The sequence below is a fragment of the Furipterus horrens genome, unplaced genomic scaffold (assembly GCF_987537825.1).
Source record: "Furipterus horrens unplaced genomic scaffold, mFurHor1.1.pri manual_scaffold_4, whole genome shotgun sequence".
Classification (NCBI taxonomy): domain Eukaryota; kingdom Metazoa; phylum Chordata; class Mammalia; order Chiroptera; family Furipteridae; genus Furipterus; species Furipterus horrens.
Genome location: NW_028327174.1, coordinates 136,060,801 through 136,082,084, shown reverse-complemented (window position 1 = coordinate 136,082,084; position 21,284 = coordinate 136,060,801). Strand labels below are relative to the sequence as shown.

At 39.4% G+C, this 21,284-nt stretch overlaps 1 protein-coding gene across 3 annotated transcripts in view; it reads right to left on the bottom strand.

Moving 5' to 3' along the window:
- Positions 1-653: 653 nt before the first annotated feature.
- The window catches only part of MLLT3 (MLLT3 super elongation complex subunit), a 290,952-nt gene continuing 270,321 nt past the window's right edge, over positions 654-21,284 (bottom strand). For 2 of the 3 annotated variants that reach the window (XM_090274063.1, XM_090274064.1), the window contains exons 7-11: positions 19,951-20,080; positions 17,301-17,400; positions 11,720-11,791; positions 10,538-10,609; positions 654-2,184 (exon numbers count right to left, since the gene is read on the bottom strand). In XM_090274063.1, coding sequence (XP_090130189.1) covers positions 2,053-2,184; positions 10,538-10,609; positions 11,720-11,791; positions 17,301-17,400; positions 19,951-20,080 — 506 coding nt within the window. In that variant the 3' untranslated portion in view covers positions 654-2,052. Of the gene's footprint in view, positions 2,185-3,015; positions 3,117-10,537; positions 10,610-11,719; positions 11,792-17,300; positions 17,401-19,950; positions 20,081-21,284 lie in introns of all 3 variants that reach the window. The other variant, XM_090274065.1, reaches the window with a different exon arrangement.

Sequence of the window (21,284 nt, the reverse complement as noted above, 5' to 3'; positions counted from 1 at the left end):
TTGTCTTCCCCTTCTACCTGTCAAGTTCAAAATAAGACAAAACGCAACTAAAATCACACAATGCATCAGTCACCTAAAACGACTCAGGAAGTTTCTCTCTGTAATTAAACATTCAGAAATGGACTAGACAACAAATGCTTCAAGGACGGTTTGTGCCAATCACCAAAAATCATAACATTATTGAAAATGTACACTTATCCTCAGGGAGGATGCCTCAGAGGAGTAACTTACAAGAAGTATGGTTGTATTAGTTTTTTAAAGGAAAAAGTAGTGTCTTTGGGTAGAAAGAAACAAAGTTAAAAAAAAAATCCTCTTTTTTAAAATGCAGAAATAACTCCATTATCAGTCTTCATTTACATTACTGCCCAAAAGAATGGGTCTGGAAAGACCATTTTCTGTACAGACACTAGTTAATCTCTGTATGAAAAGACGGCATCTGGCATGGGAATAAAGAAGAGAGATACTGGTCTATTAGCACAGATAGAGACTTTCTTAAGGCTGATCCAGTGAACGAACCTTTGGATCCAGAAGTAGTTCTTCATTTCTTTTCTTTTCAGTTGAGTTTCTAGCAAAAACTTGAAAGATGAGCTGTTCTCACTCTGCATTCCTCCATTTATGGAGGGGATGGAATAATGACACTAAAAGTGCTTTGGTTTTCTTTTTTTTTTTTTTTCTTTAAAAATAATTTGCTTTCTTTTGCATGCCACAGGACAGATTTCTAGTTTCAAAACAGGGTACATCAATAATGAAAATATTCCCCCTCCCCAACCACCTTTATTTTCACCAATACAAGAAATCCTTCTGGAAGCATAAGCAAGTAACTAAACAGGTATCGAACCACTGAATCTACAAGTTAGTACGTAATCTGTTAGGGCAGAATAACCAAGAATTTCCCTCAAAGGAAGATTTTAATTTTCCAAACATAGAAAGAGTCTAAGGGGATCATACATGAACAAACAAAAATCTCTTATTCCAGGTTTTATGGTTAAGATGAATGACACACTGGCAGCTGAAGAAAGCTGAAACTCTTACTAATAAATAGATCCAAATTAAGAATTTCTACAACATTTCTTTAGAAAACAATCAGAATTCCTTTCTTTAGAAATGATGATCTTGTGGAATGCCTTTACTTCCATATTTATCTAATATTATAACAGTAAAACAGACACAAGAATGTTGATGACAGCTCAACAATGCTGGATGCAAGACATTTACATGTACACTTCTGTTTAAAAGTCCTACACATTTGTTGACTAAGGCTAGACAGCAAGTCATGATCCTATTTGGTGCTTTTTCTACCATGGTCCAAGATCATTACATGGATACAGCCAAGGACTGGGCCCCAACTTGCAGGAAAAAGACCACAAAGAAAAAAATCAGGGTGGTTATTTGGTCCCCCCAGTTGATTGTTTGTGTCCTAGAACTGGAAAAACAAAAGGTGGAAAATACAGACTGCAACGAGTTAAAGGAGTTGGAGAAAGTTGGTGGAGAGTGGCACAGTATACGAGTAAGGTCACTGGGCTTGGATGGCAAGGGCGCTGCATTGAAAGAGCATCCACGGGACCGAGTACTTTATAACGTCTTGTGGTGTCATTCCCTCAACGACTTTAGGGTATCTGTATGCAATAATAAATAGATCAGTTACGTAATAAGGCAGTGTGTTGAATATGCATTCGTCCTGTGGAATGAATTACCACAGAGAGAGATACATGATACCATACACATTCTTTAAGTTTTCTTGTGTTGTGTTTGATTTGTTTGTTTTCAAGGCTATCCAGGCAAACTCTTCCCGGGGATTTCCTTGGAGAGAAGAGTGGTCCGCTGAGGCTGGTTTGCTTAACCTCTCCTTTATCAAGAGATGATGACTGGCTTCAAAGAAAAATAAAGCTGAAGGTTGCTTGATTTTTATTTTTTCCCTTTTGGTTGCATCATTCTGAGTGTTTTCTTATAAACAACAACAACAAAAAATCACAACCAAAAAGAAAAAAAAGAAAAAAAAAAGAAACAAACAAAAAAACAACCCAATAGTTTTTGATGCATCCAGTTGTATCCTCAGGATGTTCCAGATGTCTCCAGGTAGCTCTGTAGTTTACGGACTGTGGTTTTGTCCAGTGAGCAAAGGTCAAAATCAAATGTTGTGTTTGTGATATGAAAGTGTCCAGTTTCTTCTATAAGGTTCACAATCTAGAGGAATAAAGAAGAGAAAGTTTGGATAATAATAATGGACAGTTAAAAGCAAAGAGAGATAGATGGAAGAGGTCAAATATGGAACATCTGCTATATATAGTAAGAAGTTTCTCTACCATTGAGGGCACCAAAGTGTCTCTTAACCAATTTGTAAGCCACATGAATATTAACCCTTTAAAATTCTGAATGACAGCAGATTGCCTGTTCTCATCATTCATATCCTTTAAACTGATTCATGCTTTCAAGTCATCAATAAACTATTTTACTGCAGAGGTGGGAGTAAGAGTGGGAGATATAATTTCAAGACTGATTTAAATATTAGTTACTGACTCAATGGAGAGTGACTATACCTAATAGAAGTCTGGTAATTCCAGCCTAGAAATAACAAAACTCCTTATTTAAAAAAAAAAGTATATACACAACACACACACATGCATCCACCCATATATAATAATGAGTATTTTTCTTTCTGATTACATTATTATTGAACTTCTTAAAATGTAAGAACCCACAAAGAACAAAATTGAAACCATCTACAGTTCCACCCCCTGAAGATCATGTATAGTGAATGACTGGAAGGGGGATTAAGGGAGCCTTCTGGGGGCACTAGAACTGTTTCGTTGCTTGGTTTGGGTGCTGATTATAAAAGATGCATTCACTTTGTTAAAATTCACATAGCTTTACATTTTGTTATACTTACACAAAAAATTAATAAAAATCTATATTACTTATAGTTATGGTCAGTTGATTCCCTTGTATATTTGGGGGTGATAAGTTATTAACTAGAAAAAGAAAGTATGCCTTTGTCTCCCCATTTGGAATACTTACACCTCATTTCTTATTGCATGGCCTCCACCTTTCAGCAATACGATAAACAGAAGTGGTGCCTTAGGTACTGTTGTCTTGTCCTGGCTTTCAGGAGGACACATCTAAGGTTTCAACATTAAGAATTATTGGCCTGAGAATCTTTTAGTATATTATGTGGCTTTCCATTCCTATTTTACTAATAATTTTGATCAGAAATGGGTGCTGTGCCTAGATAGTGTGGGATTTAGGTATGTCTCTTGTGAGTCAAATGAGATGGAGGGGGTTACTTTTAGTAAGTGTGTGTGTGTGTGTGTGTGTGTGTGTGTGTGTGTGTGTGTTGGGGATTGAGCACCAAGGTGAAAGATAAAATACTTAGGCGGAGAAAACAATGAGCAAATTCTTCCACTTATTTTTAGTTGTCTTTATTATTCCCTTTCTGTCACTTACTTATGATTCTCTTTGGTTCAATAATCTTAAAAAAGAGAAAGACTGATTTAAATTAATTAGGCTATTCATTCAATGACATTTTATATTACCTAATTTCAGGCCAAAAGCAGCAAAAACTTTTGACATTCTCTTCTTAAAATTAATTTTCTTTAAAGAAAAAAGTGATTTGTGAACTATTCTGTATGGGTTAGTGGCTCTGAACAGAAGACGTGCTCCCCATTTGTGGCACATTTGACTTCCACACAAGCATAAAAGACATATTAAGCCTCATCCAATGTTTGCACAACTCCAGACTTAGCTGTCATTGCCTTATTCAATCTCTGAAACTAATTTTTTAACAGATAAAACTATTGGCTTAATAATAAAACAAGTTACTTCCATTGCAAAACCATGAGATACACAGTAAACTGTCTACCTGATATCCATTTATTCCTTCTTCTTTACTAACAGAAGCTTGATTTTCTGGGAGGGGAAACACACCCAGCCAGCTACAATATCTGCCCCTCCAGACCCATGTGCAGCCCTTGGCAAATACCACTATTTATAGTTTATTTTTCACAGATGACTGGGCTTATAGAAAAATTTTAGCAAAGGTATGGACAATAGGTGCGTGCCTTTGCCCTGTGCCCCTCTCCCTGCCTGACATGGAGATGCAGTCCTGGAAATGCAATGGCTGTCTTCCCCTCAGGAGGATGAATGCAAGGTGTGAAAGGTGGTCAAGCCTGAAGGCAAGGAATCTCCGCCTTCAGTGGCATCTTTTAAGCCACCATATTGACCAGAGATTACTTACCTCCAGGGCTGTTATTATGGGGGGCAGGGGGGCAGGGAATGGAGAGGAAGCCTTCCTTGCTTAAAGCACTGGACCTACAGTTCTATTACATTCATCAAGAGATTATTAAAAGAGGTATCCCCAACTATGGTTAAACTACTACATTCACTTAAGAATTTATCAAGCAGGATTTTGTTATTAACACTAAAAGATTTAAAATGGGCCCTCATTTTTTAAATTAGTTAACAGTTATAGAGCTTTGGGTAAGTCACACACACATCTACATACAGAGACACACATCCAGCTATGTCCACAAACACAAACCGTTCAAGGCAATCAAATACTTACTATATATTTAGCATCGATTGATTTAAGAGTGCTTTCCACAGTAAATTATCCTTTTTTGCCCCCTGTGTAGAAATACTATAGAACTAGTGAAAATGTGTAAGCTTCAGGAGAGACACAAATGGCCTCTTCAGTGCTCTTTCTGGATAGAAATGAATAGCCTTTCAATTAATACAATGGGGGCAAATGACGATTATTCCAGAGTGTGACTCATCTCCCAAACTAGCAGGCCAGCAGGTAAATGACAAAGCATTCAGAACAGAGTCCTGAATCTGGCATACCGAGCTCTGACTCCGCTCACTACTTGAGTGGCATTGAATGGCACTGGACAGAATATTATAATCTCTGGGCCTGTTTCCTCACCTACAAAATGAGGACAATGCCAACTGTTCTACCATCATACAGGGTTATGCAAAGGCTCAAATTAAGATACGGTAAATGAAGCTCCTTTAAAAACCGTGAACTGCTACAAAGATCAGGGCAACGTGATTATGACTGCCATATAAATATAAAGTTATCCTTAATTATCTGGGGAGTAACTCTGCAGCACATGAATTCCAGACCCAGCGCTTTTTCCTCCTCCCCTCATTGACTGTTAGCCATTTCATTAGCACTAAAACAGATGAAGCAGGGAAAATGCCAGAAGCTAAAACTCAGAAAAGAACTACTTGGGTTTAAAAATAATAATAATCATAAGAAAAGTTTGCAGGGGAAAGGGAAGAAAGCAGGGAGAATAGTAGTGAAAGGAATTAGTTGAAATGACAAACTAAAACCACAATGTGGGGGTTAAGGAAGTACAGCCCCACATTTTCCCTTGAAAATGACAGGTATCTTACCCTTTTAAGTAAATAGCTTTCTGTGACTCAATATGGCTGCATAGTAATTACTTCATAAGTAGAAAACAGAGAAAAATACCTTTTCGAAAAAGCCACTTGATTTTAAAGCAAATAAACACATTTGCCCACTAGGAAAGTCAGCTTAGTCATCTCACATGCACTGTAATATCTTGTAGGTTTCCAGGGCTTCAATCACAGTCCTCCTACTTCCTCCACAACCAGCGCGTCCCACCCCGCCTGCAGCCACAAACACACAAAGATATAAAGAGGAGCCGATCAATCTCACCAAATGAGCCCCGTGTTTTTATGGGCACCTATAAGAACACATCAAGGCAGATGGAGAGACAGCCTAAAAGCAGAAGTAGTGGAGGCAGTCTGGAACGATTTGCCAAAGGGAATGGCATTAATGATTTGAATTATTAGAGCATGTACCCTCATCTTCAATTAAGTAGACTTCATAAAGAAAAATAAATGTGGGCTCCTTTCCTGGAATCCTGATAGTTAGAACACCAGAAACACAGCATTAATATGCTTTTACTCCAATGATGCAAGCGCAAAGCCTGAAAACACCATGCTGGTCCCCGAAGGGTACCACTCTGCCTTTCTATCAGAGTCCCCTGCTCTGCGGATGCAGTGTGGCCCTCCCTCGGTGTCAGTACCGTGCATTATACTGCAATAATAAATGCTTCTCCAAAATAATAATAATAATAACATAATAATAAATAGAGAGTCACTGTACGTAAGAAAAGCAAGGACACAGGGTATGTATGGGAAGTGAAAGAGTACATACACTGCTTAACTCATTCTTCAGATGATGGTTGTTGTGAAAACACTCGTGATGGATTATTTCCTGCCATGTCAGCCTTTTAGGGGTTACCACACAGGCTGTTTTTTTTTTTTTTTTTTTAAGAGGGAAGATCCACTTGTGAAATCAGTGACTCCTTCCCCTTACCCTGGTTTTTAATTATAAAAAAGCAAAAGCATTATTTTTAGTCTGATTATATATTTTTAAAGCCAGGGTTCTTTCTACCTAAAGCAGCCTCTTGTCTGAGCGGGACCAGTAAACAAGCTGTTTTAACTGCATCTGCCCACAGCAGAGTCAGGGCGGGGATAAATGAGGTCTTCCTGTATAATGGCTATGACGACGGACTGGGGAACACTGTCTTGCCTTGTCCTGCCTTGGGTTAAGAAGCAGACTGTCAGCCTTCAATCCGCAGGGGATTCTAAACCATGACAGGTGATTTCCCAGGATGGAGAAAAATCATTTTCAGCACAGCATTTCTCAGGGAGGGGTCTCCATGTTGTAAGAAGGAAATACTCAATACCCCACTCCTTCTCCATATCCCTTAAGATAATTCTAAACATATAATTGCTGTTATCTAAATTACTAAACTGTCTTCGAAGGAAGCCCTGGTTTTTTTCCTCCTATATAAAATGTAAATCCAGACTCAGAGCTGAATTGCTGAAGAGTTTAGAAGTGCTCAATTTCCCTTTCCAAATAAATGTAGAGCAGGTGGTTTAAAGAAGAATCAAATTATTAATCAGCCCTGTAACTGACATCTCTGGGTTTGACTGCATCCACTGTACTGTATTTTTACCTTATGGAAAAGTGACTTAAGAACACAGGCTCCCTTGATGCAGTGCTTTCTGCTCATTAAACTAGCTGTTGGGCACCAGTGCTGCATGCCCCCAGATTAAGACGAAGATATCAATCACCTTCTGTGAGCCAAATAAAAGTGTCAGAGGGGAATCAATGCATTTAATAGGAAAAGACCTAGGATATGATCCTGGGCTCACTAGAAATTCTCTTCTCAGGTGTCAGGTCTGCACGGTGGAGAAGATATGGACTTTGGAATGCATTCCATGACATGACAGCTCTCAAGGTGGAGAGTAACATTGGTCCTCCACAGTGCTAGGTTTTACAAAAAGAATTAATTAAGCAGTAAACCGTGACAGGACATGCATCATGGTATAATACTCACAAGCCTCAGCTGCATTACAAGGCAAAAGGCCAAAGACAAAGAGCTTTCAAGCAGCCTGGGAATGCAATTAGGGTGAAGCGGGCTGTGCGCCCTTGAGTGCCTTTACGCCAGGTTAAATATTCATCGAGATCACTGTCTCCCTCTAGAACACTAAAATAATCCATTTCGACGCAAGTCTCAAGTTAAGCCATCTTCCCTCAGAATTCTTTCAAAGGTCAAAATAAAGGACAATGTAAAACTGGGAATGCCAATGACACCCCACGGGAAGGCTGTGCCCAACGGCCTAGTTCCTCAACTACTTGGCTGGGTTTTCTCTGTAAAGGTGTCCCAACCCTGTCCAAACATCTGTCTCACTCTCCTGCAAGGCTCACTATTTGGGCCCAGCTTGAACATTAATAGCATTATTGGTTAATTGCTCCACAGAGGTTCAGAGCTGGCATTTGGGCAGGGATGGGGAGATCAGCTAATAAAGTTACCATCACCATTCAGTCAATTAGCCCTAAATAATTGGTAAATGGCAGGCTGAACAATTTTGAAAGCTGAAGAAAAATATTAGCAATGTATCAGGATAAGCCACTCAAATCCTGGTCCCCTACCCACACTCATTTAAATGGAAATGCAACTTAAACCCAATTAAGAATCATAGGTCTATAGTCTTTTGTTCAAATCTGAAACTCTAGAATGGTTAAAATGCTTATCAGACCAATCAGGAAACTTGGCAAGCCTGAGACTGTGTATTTATAGATTTAAGCAAAAATGTACACAGACTATAAATGTTACCATCAACCATTAAACGCTAAAAAACCACACACATGCACACACACACACAAACAGCTGGGGTAGATTAAGTATGAACCTCAAGTCATTTGAAAGTGGTAAAGAAAATCAGTGAAATAATCTACTAACCTATGCTGGAATTTAGAACACAACCTTCTCTTCAGGTGTTAACAAATATTTTACCAATAACCACTGTTAATGCAATGGATGTATGTAACTGTATGAAAGCTAAAAACCACCCTTCTTATCTTCTCAAAACATCAAATTGTTTCCCTACTCTACAAGTATTCCACAGTTGAGCTCATAATAATAGAATGTATGTTGTACAAGATAAGAGAAATGAGGGAAATATTTATTTTCCTTAGAACAGCATTGGCAAAAGGTTACTAAATTTAATCACAAATGTTTACAACACTTGACTGAAATTCTTATCACTGTTTTCCCATGAAACCAGAAACCTGGCCCCAAAGGTTTATGCATTTCTACTATTCCCTCCCTCGGCCTTCATCCCAGCATCAGGCAGCTGAGGGGTCAGTTTATTCCAGCACCATCACCTCTACAAGCGCCCGGTCTTCACAGCACTGGGGAAGGGAAATAATCATGGCAAAGCTCCAAAGGAGACTTTCAGGAAGCCTTGGAAGTGAGCGTCCTTCCTAAAGACAGTTGACCCTTGAACAGTACAGAGGTTATGGGTGTCACCCCACCCCCACACAGCTGAATAACCACATATAACTTTTGACTCCCCCAAAACTTAACTATAGTCTCTCTGTATTCATAGGATCTTGGTTCCAGGACTCCATGTGGATAGCCAAATCCTCCGATGCTCAATTTCCTTATATAAAATGGTATAGAACAATGCATACTGGCAACGTTCTGCATACACAGATTCCCAAATACAGGTTGAAAATACTATTTTTGATCCACAGCTGGTTGATATGAAGGGCTGACTGTTGTCGTTGTCGGCAGCCGTCCGTCTCGAGAGACGATGGTGTAGCTTCTTAAGAGTCTATCTGCACCGCCGAGAATGGCTGTGCAGTCCGACTCGGGAGTGACATGGTATCTGTCTCCTCCCGTGTTGAATCGACATCTTGCGATGACGCTGAAGCTACAGAGCCTGGGCAGGGTAATATGGAGGGTCTGCTGTTGCCCATGCAGCAGACCCCCCCTCTCTTCGCAGCTGAAGGGTCCAAGGGAAAGACGGAGTCAATACAGCTTGGCTTCAGGTGCGCCTCAGGAGTTGCCGGTGTTGACTACAACGTCAAACCGCCTTAGGGACTCCGGCTCCGGATTTTCTGTCGGGGTTTACTCCCTTAGCCTTTCCCCTGAAGAGGTATGCCGCAAGGCAGCGGAGGTTTTTTGGAGTCAGAGTTTTCCTTCTCTGATGTACCCTGACTGGAAGATCGAACCAGCGACACTTAGCTCGCAGGCCGACGCTCAATTCACTGAGCTAAACCAGCCAGGGACAAAGGACTACCACAATGGTAATGCCATCAGTAAAATATCCCCTTCCACAGAGCTCTTCTCTGGAGAAGTTTAATGACTGTGTGGTCACCCTTATGATGTTCCTCCTGGTGCTCATAGGAGAGAGACTCCCCAGAACAACTTCTCTACGTGGTCTTGACTTCTTCCTTGTACAGATAATTTGATGATGTCTCACAGGGAAGGGCATTCTGTGTTGACAGAGCAATATGACAGCAGGCCTCATTTTGTACTTTGACTATCTTTCAAGGATGCCTTTTTGACAGAGCCAGTGTAGAGGCAGCACTTCTCCAGGAGCAAAAGAAAGGCTTATACAAAATAAAATCTACAGGCGTTCTGTGTGACTGCTCCTTCAATCAACACACATAAGGGGCCTCCGCTCCACGGGAGGCCGTGGTACATAATGTCACAGGGAAAACAGTCCCCGCCTAGCCTCTACGCTCGCGATCCTCCGGCAGGGGCGGGCTTGCTCCGGAATAACGGTGCCCCGCGTTTCCAGGTTCGTAAAACGACCAGCCCACCCTTTACCCAGAGAACAGTGGCGGCCGCGCCATTTAAATTCTGTTTTTCGTCTGATGGTTGTGCCGACTGAATCCGGGTTCGAGGTTTCCAGGGAGAATAGTGCAGACCCCGGTATCAGGCGTCAGGCGTCAGGCAGTGGCAGTGAGTGCCGCTGCCGCCCCGCCGGGCCCGCGAGGCTGACTGTATATTCATTGAAAAATACCTGCATGTAAGTAAATCAGTGCAATTCAAACCTGTATTGCTCAAGGGTCAACTGTACTGCAGGTGGCATTGGCCTGGTTCTGACAGTGTGGCGTTGGTGTCATCTCCAGGTGCTATCACACTGCCCCAAGACAAACTAGGCTTCCAGGCTTCTGGAAAGGGTTGTGCTCAAAAGCATTTCTCACCTGCTGCAGAATGTGTCTTTCCCTCAATGTCATTAACCTTCTGTGAAGCTCTACCAGTTCATCTAGGTATGCCTGAAAGAGAATAGTATCCCCCAAAGAACAAGCATGTTAGGAAGCAGTTCAAAAAATGGAAATAAAGAACATACAACCAGCAACTGGAGGGTCCCCATTCTACCCTAACCGGCCTCTATGGACTCTGTACCAAAGGCCTTTGAAGACCAGGTCTCTCTTGGCCAACTACTATCTTTATCAAGCCAGCTTTTTTAAAAGGAGCAATTCTTACACTTATTTCCCCTCAACGAGATTCAAGTGAACAGCCTCACTACTCCCAACAATGCCTCTACAGAGAAAAGGGGAACTCAATGATAAATTACAAATTACAAAGTATACTTTCATTTTTTTAAAATTCATTTGTCTCGGAAGCTTTTTAACTAAGAGAAAAGGTCTAAATTTGAACATGGAAATATCCATGCATGCTACCAATTATGTCAGGGCAAATTATTAAATTGAAAATAAAAAAGCCTTCCCAGTTATCTAACATTGCTAGTGAACAGCAAGTGAAAGCACAGAAGAATGTCTTATGAAAAATAGAGATTACTATCCAAATTAGCATGTGCTTTGATAAGAGCTCCCTTGAAAAAGCAGAGGTGACGTCTCCTTCCAAACGCTCAAACCCATGAGTCTTTGTTAGCATAGCTACATGAGTGTTCCTACCACTATTTGCAATGAAGGCAAAGGAGAGGTCTGTGAAGCATTAGCCAGGCCTGCCCTGACCCTGCAAAACACGTTCGGACACTGCCCACACCAGGAGGCTAACCCTCAACAGGTCTTGCAGTCAGATTTCAGATGCATGATGCACACTTGGGGAAAGCACACTGAACTGGGCTCAGGTGTCCTGCTCAGTCATGTCTGAGATTCCCTCACCTTCTAACTCCACCACACGTCTCCTGCCTCCCAATTCAATGTGCCTGATATCCCTGGGCAATGTAGGCATAAGGGCAAATGGTAGCATAGGGCCAACCTTAATACCAGAGATATAAGGACGACTGGGAAAATAAACTACTCTCAGGCACTTCTGATGAAGACCACGAAAGGAGAACCAGCAAAAACGATCAAGAGAATCACAAAGAAACACAGGACACGTCAGTGCTGCAGCAGTCAGAGTAAAGGACTGAAACCTACCTTGTCACATTCACCATTCTTTATCTGCTTATCTGATTTGCTTTGCTTTATTGGACTTTTCACTTCAAGAATCTAGAGATCCAAGAGAAAGAACACTGTTGAATTTTATTTCAAGCACTTCTCGACTAACCAGCTACCTAAACAAAGGCACTTATTGTCATATGATAATATCATTTTCCAAATAGATTTCTCCTCTATACATTTCTGTCTTCTCTTCTAATCTCACTTTTTCTTGGAAAATAAATTACTTACACCTAAAATGCTGAGTCAGAGCAACAGAAAAACTTTAAAAAGTTGACAGTAAGGAAATTGACCTAAGCTTCCAAGGCTGCTGCTTCTTTGTGACAACACTCACACACATGTACAGCAGATGAGTTATAGTAGATTATAGTTCCCTCAGGCAAGAAGTTTCTCTTATTCATTCTGCTGTTTCAGCTACCAGTGCTCAGTACACTAGAGATGATAAAACAAAATTTCAAACACCCTTTTTAGTACCTGACTTTGTTTCTAAAAGTTACTCAAATCTACTAACTTGATGCAGCTTTGGACATAAAGATGGCCCTCAGTGACACTGGTTGTTCCCAAGTCGGAATCCTCCAAATCAAGAAATAAAAAGCCAGGACTATCTTCTGCATTTCCAGAAATGCTGTCTTTACCCATGACAGAACACCAGGTGCCTTTCCTTTCATCTTAACCAATTACAGTTTAGTAGTAGTTTCGCATACTATCTGGAAGCTTCCCTGGGGAGCTAGATTTCTAATTAATAAAAACAACAACCAAATTATTATTTAATACAGTTAACAGAATCTGCAAAATTGAAGGTTATCAGGAAAATATTTTTAAATGGTCCTTGATTAAAATGACTGAAAACTACTGAATTTATTGTTGCCTACTTACAAATTTATATAGACATAAAAAGCAAAGTAATTTATCTTTTCCATAATATGAAACTAATATTAAGGTAGAAAATGCCAAATAAAGCATATTTAAGAAATCTCATATTCTTACTGCTCCTCTCTTTACCCATTCTTTGTCCTAACACACACATATACACACGCACAAATCACAGTTCTGTTCAAAGGTCTACCATATTCCATACCACAAAGAAGATTTTTAAAATGAGTTCACTTTTAATTAGCAGTGTAAAGAGCCCTGATTGTGCTCAGGAACCTAAGGTCAGGTCCTAACCGTATCATTTAACATTTGGAGGCCTCAAAAAATGAGATGACATGAGAGAGATGAACCAGAGAATGTCCAGATACTTATTTAACTGTAAAATTTTAGACTCCTGAACATTTTACCTTTTGAGGATAGGACCATGACATTCTAGAGCAGACCAAATATTTCCATAAGGGTATATATTTCCTTTGAATTTAGAATAATGCATAGGTAAGAAGCGTGCTTTTTTTCTGACCAAGTTTTTCCTCAGAATTACCTTTATTTCATTTTTAACATTAAGATAAACCAGATGACCAGTTTGACCAGGCTAACTTAAAATACAGTACTTTTGGCAATGCAAGGAAATTACTTAGTAGAAGAAGCAAGGCGCTCATTTTTCAAAAAACATGGTCCACTGTAAGGGAAACCAAACACTCCACTACATTCAGAATATCCTTCCCTCTGTTGTTGGAAATGGGGCCTCAAGGGAAAACTGCACGCTCAGAGACCTAGGAGTAAGTAGGTCAGTAGATGGCACTCCTCGCCAACTCAGATACAGGCTAGGCAAAGCAGAGACAATCTGCTGAGATTTCAGGCAAGAGAAAGACACAGTGCCTGCCTGCTTGCCTTGTGCATTAGAAAACTGAGTTTTGTTCCCGTATCCCAGCCCCCTCCACCGACGGTATCCCCAACTTACTGCGCTCATGGGGTCAAAGCGACTGAGAAACTATATATGCAATGGAACTTGGCTAACTAGGCTTAGAGAGTTCTACCATCTTCTCTTCAAAGCAGAAAATAGGACATTGTGAGGCGCTTAAGTCCCACCCTACACATTCCCTAAGTGCTACAGCACAGAAGGCCAAACTACATTGAAATCCTAGTTTCTTTCTTCTGAAGCTGCAGTGGCAGAAACAAAAGCTCCGGGTGTCAGTGATCCGCCTCAAGTTACAGAGTGGCTGCCCAGAGAGGGCTCAGTTAATCTTCCTCCTTTGATCTCTCCCTGCTCCAAAATAAACAGCTTTGTCAAAACCTCATTCTGAGAGAGCTGAGCCATGCTGTAGACAATTGTTTTATTTATGATCATGTCTTATCTTTGAGGAAACGACTCCAGAATATAAAAGTACAGCACCTTGTCTTCCATAGGCTTATTTCAAACCAGTTTAACTGGATAGTCTTTAATTTCATTCAATGTGCCTTGCAGGCTGATAGGTGATTTATGATATTCTGAATATTAACTAAGGTCCGATGGATTACTTCCTTCAGGCCCCTCTCTCCTCCCTCCCATCCGTACTGTCAGTCGAAAAGGATCTGAAATTTTGATTTTGTTTGAAATTCACATAAGGAAGGTTTGAAGTTAAAAAAAAAAAAAAAAAATCCTGGGTAGAATAGCACAGCATTCATTATTATGGCTTATTAAGTTGTATGTACTGAGGGAAACAACCACCTGGACTGCAGAGATACATCGTTTGTACACAAGGCAGTCCCTGAAAATAGAACTGTGATTAGTTGTACTTCAATCCTTAATCTGAGGATAGGGATTAAGAACTCAAATTTCAAGATTATTACTTTTCTGTATCCTTCCCTTTGTGAGGACTCAATTATTCAGCAAATGGATTCTCCACTGATAGGTCTTTCATGTTAATGATCACTAGCTGCTTCTAACAATACTAAGGTTAATTACTTGCTTTGTTGACATGTGGCTGTCTCTGTTCACTTTTTTTTTTTTCCCAATAGTTAGAAAATATTTGACTCAATTAGCACTTTCCCTTTTCCCTGGTCCCTGGAAGATTTGAGAAAAGGTTAAGGAAAACTCAGCTCTGCCTGGTAATTTACAGAAACTTGAGATATCATCATCAACTTGCAGAGAACAGCCAAGGGGTATGAAAGGACACTCAAGAGTCTTCCTATTTCAGTTAAGCCTTCCCAGTATGTTTTCATCTATTTTATTTGATATGAAACATCAGTTAATCACACACCGACATTCAAATATAAAGCTAAAAATACATTCCAGGGTGAAATTTATGGACTTTAGATTTTTAAGAATTTTTTTTACTATTTCACTTCAACAGCATGAAAAACTAAGGAAGGAGACTAGAAAGTTTTCAGTAAGTCCTAAGAACACTGATTTAAAGGGATAGCATCACATCTGACCCAATGCAGGTGATTTGAGAGGCTGGGAAAACAATACTATATCAAGTTTTAAAAACCTTTTCCTGCTCTCAGTTCCAAGATATAGTTCCAAGGAGGGAAGTACTCTTGTGGTACATGTATTTTCTAACCTCGACTAGCTAAAAGTGAAAGCATATGGACTTTCTTATTATGCTTATAGGTGCTTGGAGAAAGTGACATATAATTGAGTATTCCTGACAGATTGATGATTCACATGTGTGAAGCTACATTTGTTGAATAAACATATGCCAAGGAACCAGTGGAATGCTATTTAATAGGATAAAGTAATTTTTACCCTCTCCAGATAAATGATTGCACTCATTTTTGTTCTTGTTTTGCTAGACAGGTTTAAAAAAAAAAAAAGGCCTGACAAAGATTTCAGACCTTTCCTGAAGCCAGCCTCAGCTCAAGACTGCCCATCCAGGCAGGGTGCAGGAGCAGTGATTAGGTTTGAAAGGCAAGTGACGCGCTTGTTGGAGCATTTATTTAGCAAGCACAGTGTTGAGCCTGACTGGGAAAGATGCTGAAGGAGCCTTGTGAGGGGCAGGAAAAGACAGCCTAATGCCCTTCACTCCTGGCACTGCTGCCGCTGCCTGTAAGACAGCCTAATTCTACTACATCACACACTGGAAGCCAAATAAGTTTAAACTGCACATAAAAATATAGTCAAGGTCCAAATTCTACTCTGTTGCCAGCTCATACTGAAGCACAAATTTACAAAAGAATTCCAGGTTATCCAGTTAGCCAGCCCAGGACTCCTCTCTATTGGTTGGCGATGATGGTTATGCCCTGAGCCTTCACTTCCCCTGAAATGCTTCACTTGCGGTGCTGGGCAGCCATGCTGGAGGTGAAAGCTGGCTGGGCCCTGGGCATGGCTGGCACTGGAGATGGGGAAGTGTATGAACTACAGGGAGACAGGATAAAGAATAAGAATGTACCAGCTCCTTGAATGGCCAGTCTGTAACATGATGAGGCTGGGCTGGCACTCATATGTAGGATGCAAAGAAACAGCAGTTGAACTGTCATTGGTGAGGTAAAAAACACTAATATTATTCCTACTTAACAATAAAGGCTTTAAGATGTAGATAAACACTATAAATGAGGAAGTTTAAGTTCAGGAGATCTTTGCTTATGCTTTATACAAAATTTAAAAAGAAGAAGTCTTCAGCTAGAAAAACCACATTGTCCTAGTAAAACAAGGATCACAAATTCAAGGGCAAGGCCATTTAAAATTGTAGGACACCTGTGAGACAGAATAATTTTGGAAAAACACAGTTCTTTATTTTTAAATTAATAATATTCATATGGTAACTTGAATTAAGCAATTATTGTAGAGGTCACTGAGACTCCATCGAAACAAAGAGACAAGAATAAACTTCAGTAATGGTTATCAACCCAATGAACAATAAGGCTTTTACAATATTCATGATACCTGAAAACAGTTTACTTTAGAAAGTTATTTAAAATATCCCAATCTTAATCATTTGTTTAACAAAAACTCTTCATCATAGCTTTCAAAAGCTTCCAAAGTTTTGCCTAGACCTTATCCAAACAACCACTTTCTGAGTTGACTATCAAATTAATAAGCTTTCCTTTAGCTCGATTGTAACAACAATGATAATGACCATTATTTACTCTGCATTTTATTAACAATTCCCTACATTCCCAAGTGATGATCCTCTTTTCCTGGATAAGCAGACAGAGGCAGAGCAACTATAATAATAAACTTCTGCCATCAACTGAGTGCCAGGTAGGTATGGGCACTGCCTCATGCTCTTCACATGTGTTTTTTATCATCTTCCTAAGAACCAGCAAGGTAGGTAGGTATTCATATCCCCATGCACAGATGAGGAAACTGAGGATCAGAAGTTAAACGTAATTTCCCACAACAAAATTACTGTCTCTTAGTAAAAACATGTAAACAGGCTTTATACTAGACTAAAAGGTCTCATCTTCCTAATTCTTTAAGTCGCCTACTTACTGCCACGGGGAAAAACAGAAATCAAGAGTAAATGGGCAACACTTGTTGTCATCATCCCTTCTTCCATCTATTTAATTAACCCATCCAATAAAACGTACTGTTCATGACAACAGAAGTTTACTAAACACTAACTATGTGTTTATGCCTGAGGTTGTATATTCCCATTTATTTGAGATAAACTTTAAAATAAGGGGATAAAAAGTTTTGTGTGCTTTGTAAAATGACCACATCTAGTTCTGCAATACCTTGAACAGTGCAAACCCAGTGAGTTACCTGGTTGTTGTTGGTTTTTAATAAGGGTGGCGGGGGCTCGTGATGTAGGGGCGAAGAAGCAGAACTGCTTTCACTATCACTGCCGTCACTTAAGCTGACTCTGAAAAGAAACAGAGAGGAGTCATGGTGCATCATTACAGACACTTCTAATACCTGTGGAAACAGATGCAGACACTGAAGTGTCTAAATGCTCTAAGCACTGAAAACGTGCTTCAGTTTATACAATCACTAACACATGTTGACCCTTTGTACCGGGAACTGTGTTGTGTTACCTGCTGCTTCTCATTTAATGATCCCTATTTCACAGATGTGAAAACTGAGATGAGGAGAGACTAGGTCACTCACCTAGGATCACAGAAGTAAAAGTGGTTCTTCTAGGGTTCAAACCCAACCAATGTAACCCAACGCTGGTGCTCAGCCACTAAATTTAGTGGCCTCATTTATTCATTTATCTCCCTGCTCCAGTTCCACCCACCTACTATCATCAAGCGTGTCACCCAAACTTGCAGAAGGTCAAAAAAATTAGACAGTTTGTTAAGTTACTACCTTTCATTTCCCTTTCCCCTTGCCTCTTTGCTACAGGTGAACATTTTACAGATATGACTAACATACAGGCTTCAAGACTGGAAGCAACTGCTAAGAAGAATGTGGACAACAGCCCTGCATGACTGACAGCTCTGGGGACATCTAAGTGGACTGTGCGGAGCTCGCCATGCAAGAGCCACCACGTCATTTCTGCTGTGTGACAAATGATTCAAAGCTGTCCCTAGGTCTGAACATGTATTGGGAACATACTGCAGCAGTGAGAAACACTGCTTTCGAAAAATACACTGGTATCTTTCAACAACTAAAGACAATAAAAATATCACCCTCTCCCTTATTTTTTTCTTTTCAGAACAAAAATTTTCTTCTAGCCAAAGCAGGAGATATTTCTTCATTCTGCTCTGCTGAGTGTATGTCCTCCTTCAGAAATATCCTTCAGCGGTGGCTCCTTCTCTTCAGTTATGTAGTAACCTAATGTAATCTCCTTAGAAACAGAAAATGCTTTAGAAATCTGGATAGTTTTTCTCTCACTCTGAATAGGCAATCACATCCTAGTTCTATAATATATTCAGATAGATAGGATTCAAGATAGAAAATGAAAAGGATACACTGGGACATCCTTTTAGCAAAAACTGATGGAACTTGTTTTTCTTAACCAAATTACATTAATGAAGTACTCAGTTGAAGCGCTGCTTTAAAATGCTTCTTGACTGAAGTGGAAGGCTGAGTATTTAAACTGATTAAACAGTTGAGACTTCACAAGTGCAACGAAGATCAAATGTTACACTGGCATTGCTGTGCTTACAGCACATGCCCGGGAGAAAAGAAGAGCACCTCCAACAGTGTGTATCACATTGGACAACTCACAAATGTGTACAATCTGACCTACACTGACTCAGGGGATGGGACAGTAAGCAGGTTGGCAGCAGCTAATCAGAATTATCTAGATCTTCTAAATAACAATAACTTGGGTAATTGTCTTAACAGGTCATGCATTTTTCAGCAGCTAAAATTGAGAGAAGCCAGTGGTTAAGATTTTGGTTCTTATAAATATGCTCCTCCCCTCCAAGTTTCAGTGCATTCTAAGGTCTTTTTGCCCTATAAGTTTCCTTCTTGTCAGATTAAATACTTCTAAAGGGAAATGTTATAAGGCCACAGCCATAAGCTTCCTTACTTTCTCCCACTTAAAATGAATGGAGACAGGTGAGTCTGGGAGACAAGGTGGAGAAAGAGTTATTGAGTATGGCTGTGAGGAGAAATTGAGAGATCTGATAGGACATACACTCTAAGGAGCCTCTTCCAAAAGGACACTAATAAATGACCAATTAGGAAATGTGGTCTGTCCAGTTTGGTTTCAGATCACAACCCTTTTAGGAATTTGAGGGCCTTATAAATTGTAATGAGTAACTGCAAAAGATTTAATGCAATATATTATAAATGTAATTGGATTTTAAGTTCAAGTAGATTCATATTTTTTTTCTATTCAAAACACATTAAAGTAAGCATGCCTATTTGTTTTCCTCATGATACAGAAATAAAATCCTCAAGGCAATTTCAAGCTGACTATTAATTATAAGTGACATGAATTACCATCTTATAATGTGGAATTATGCCTCATAGCATTAAAGCTACTTAAGGAAACTAATTGTCAGTGCACTTAAAAGGAATTTATTTTCTGGAAAACACACAGGTGATCCTAGTTTTAATTAGGTCACACACATAATTCACTGAAGCCAATTATGCATTTCTATCTACAAACAGCAAACACATTTCCTCAAATTCTAAGACTACCTACAGCAATGGATCCACACAACCTCTTCAAATGAAAACAGAGTCTATTTAGCAATCAGGCCTGTCACCTGGGCATATACCATACTTTCAAAAACAAGGATTTCTAATAGAGCCTTTTCCTATAAATTTTTTTTAATCCCTCATTTCTGATAAAAGGGGTAAATAGTTCTCCGTAGAAGTAAGTGAAAGCATGCCAAGGTGCCCCAACTTAAAATGAATGTGACCATTTACTCCCACTATTTTGGTGTTTCACACCTTGTCTAGTAAAAAGGTATGATTCTATCACAGGAAACTCTTTTCCTTCCAAGACACTCACCTGCGACTTCGGCTGCCTCCTCTATTTACAGGTCTCTCCATTTCGGAGTCATTGTCATTATCTTCTGCCTCATCTGATTCCTCCTCATTGTCATCGGAGTGCAGATCTTTCATTATAGACCTCAAAGGACCTGAGTAATGACAGTGAACCACTGGCAGTCAAACATACTACTTCAAATACACTTAGCTCTATTCAACACATGGGAATGCTCACAGCACTGAACACTGGTTAAAAGTAACTACCATCATATATACAATTTACAAGACAAATTTGGTAGTTTCTGGAATGAAACCTCTAACAAAACACTATTGTTTTTATATTGGATGCCCCAAAATGTTTACTTGGAAAACTATTTTGTATGAATTTTTTTCTATATATTATTCTTCCCTAAAATTAAAAAAAAAAAAAAAAAAAAAACTACCCCTAAAAGAAATCAAAGATCTATTAGTAAATTGAATGTTTTGTCAGGTTAATCCATGTATTGAAAAGGGGAGACTAATAAATCACCATGGTTGTAACTTGTTCTTTGCAATGCAGCCTTTGTATGGTAGTTTTTGATCTATTAAGGTTTAGCTGTTCCTTTTATTTCAAGGTCAATTTCAGGTCAAGCAAGCATTTCAGTCAAGTTCAGATTTTAAAGTATTTCAATTCCAGAGTATAATGTCCTATCTCTGATCTTCATATTGATCTTGGACACAAGGTCTAGTTATAACAATTTTATGCAGCCAATTTTTAATTTAACTTTTAAAAAAATTCCTGGCAAAACACCAGCATATATTTACATAAACAAGACCATGTAATAAATCAGGTGCCCAGAAAATTCAATCCAGTATTACATGGAAGAAAAAATTCAAGTTACAACTAATTTTATTCTAGAATAGGACAAAACTGAAAAAAAGAAACCCACAGAAAAACTCATTAGTGTGGCTTATTTTTACTTTACTACCCTAAATGTAATGAAAACTAGATAATTTTAATCTTAACTGAAGAGATGGTAGAAACAATCAAGAAAGCGTGAGAGGCACTTTCATTCTGGATTAGGCAAGTCCTAAATTCTAATCTAACAGGAATATCTGAGCTGTCTGAGTTCTAAAATAAGTGCTGACTCTGTAATCACACATTCTTCAAAGCCCAAATTTCTCTGCTTTTGTCATGGGCTTATATCTTTGGAAGCCAGTGGAACAAGAAATCTGAATAGCCTCAGTGATCAGTGTCTTTTTTTTTTTTTTTTCTTGGAAGCTTAGCCTTAGCCCAAACACATACAACAATTTAATCCTTTTCAAAACATACAAGACCATAAGGAATTCAGTGTGGTCAATGAAAAAGGTTATGTG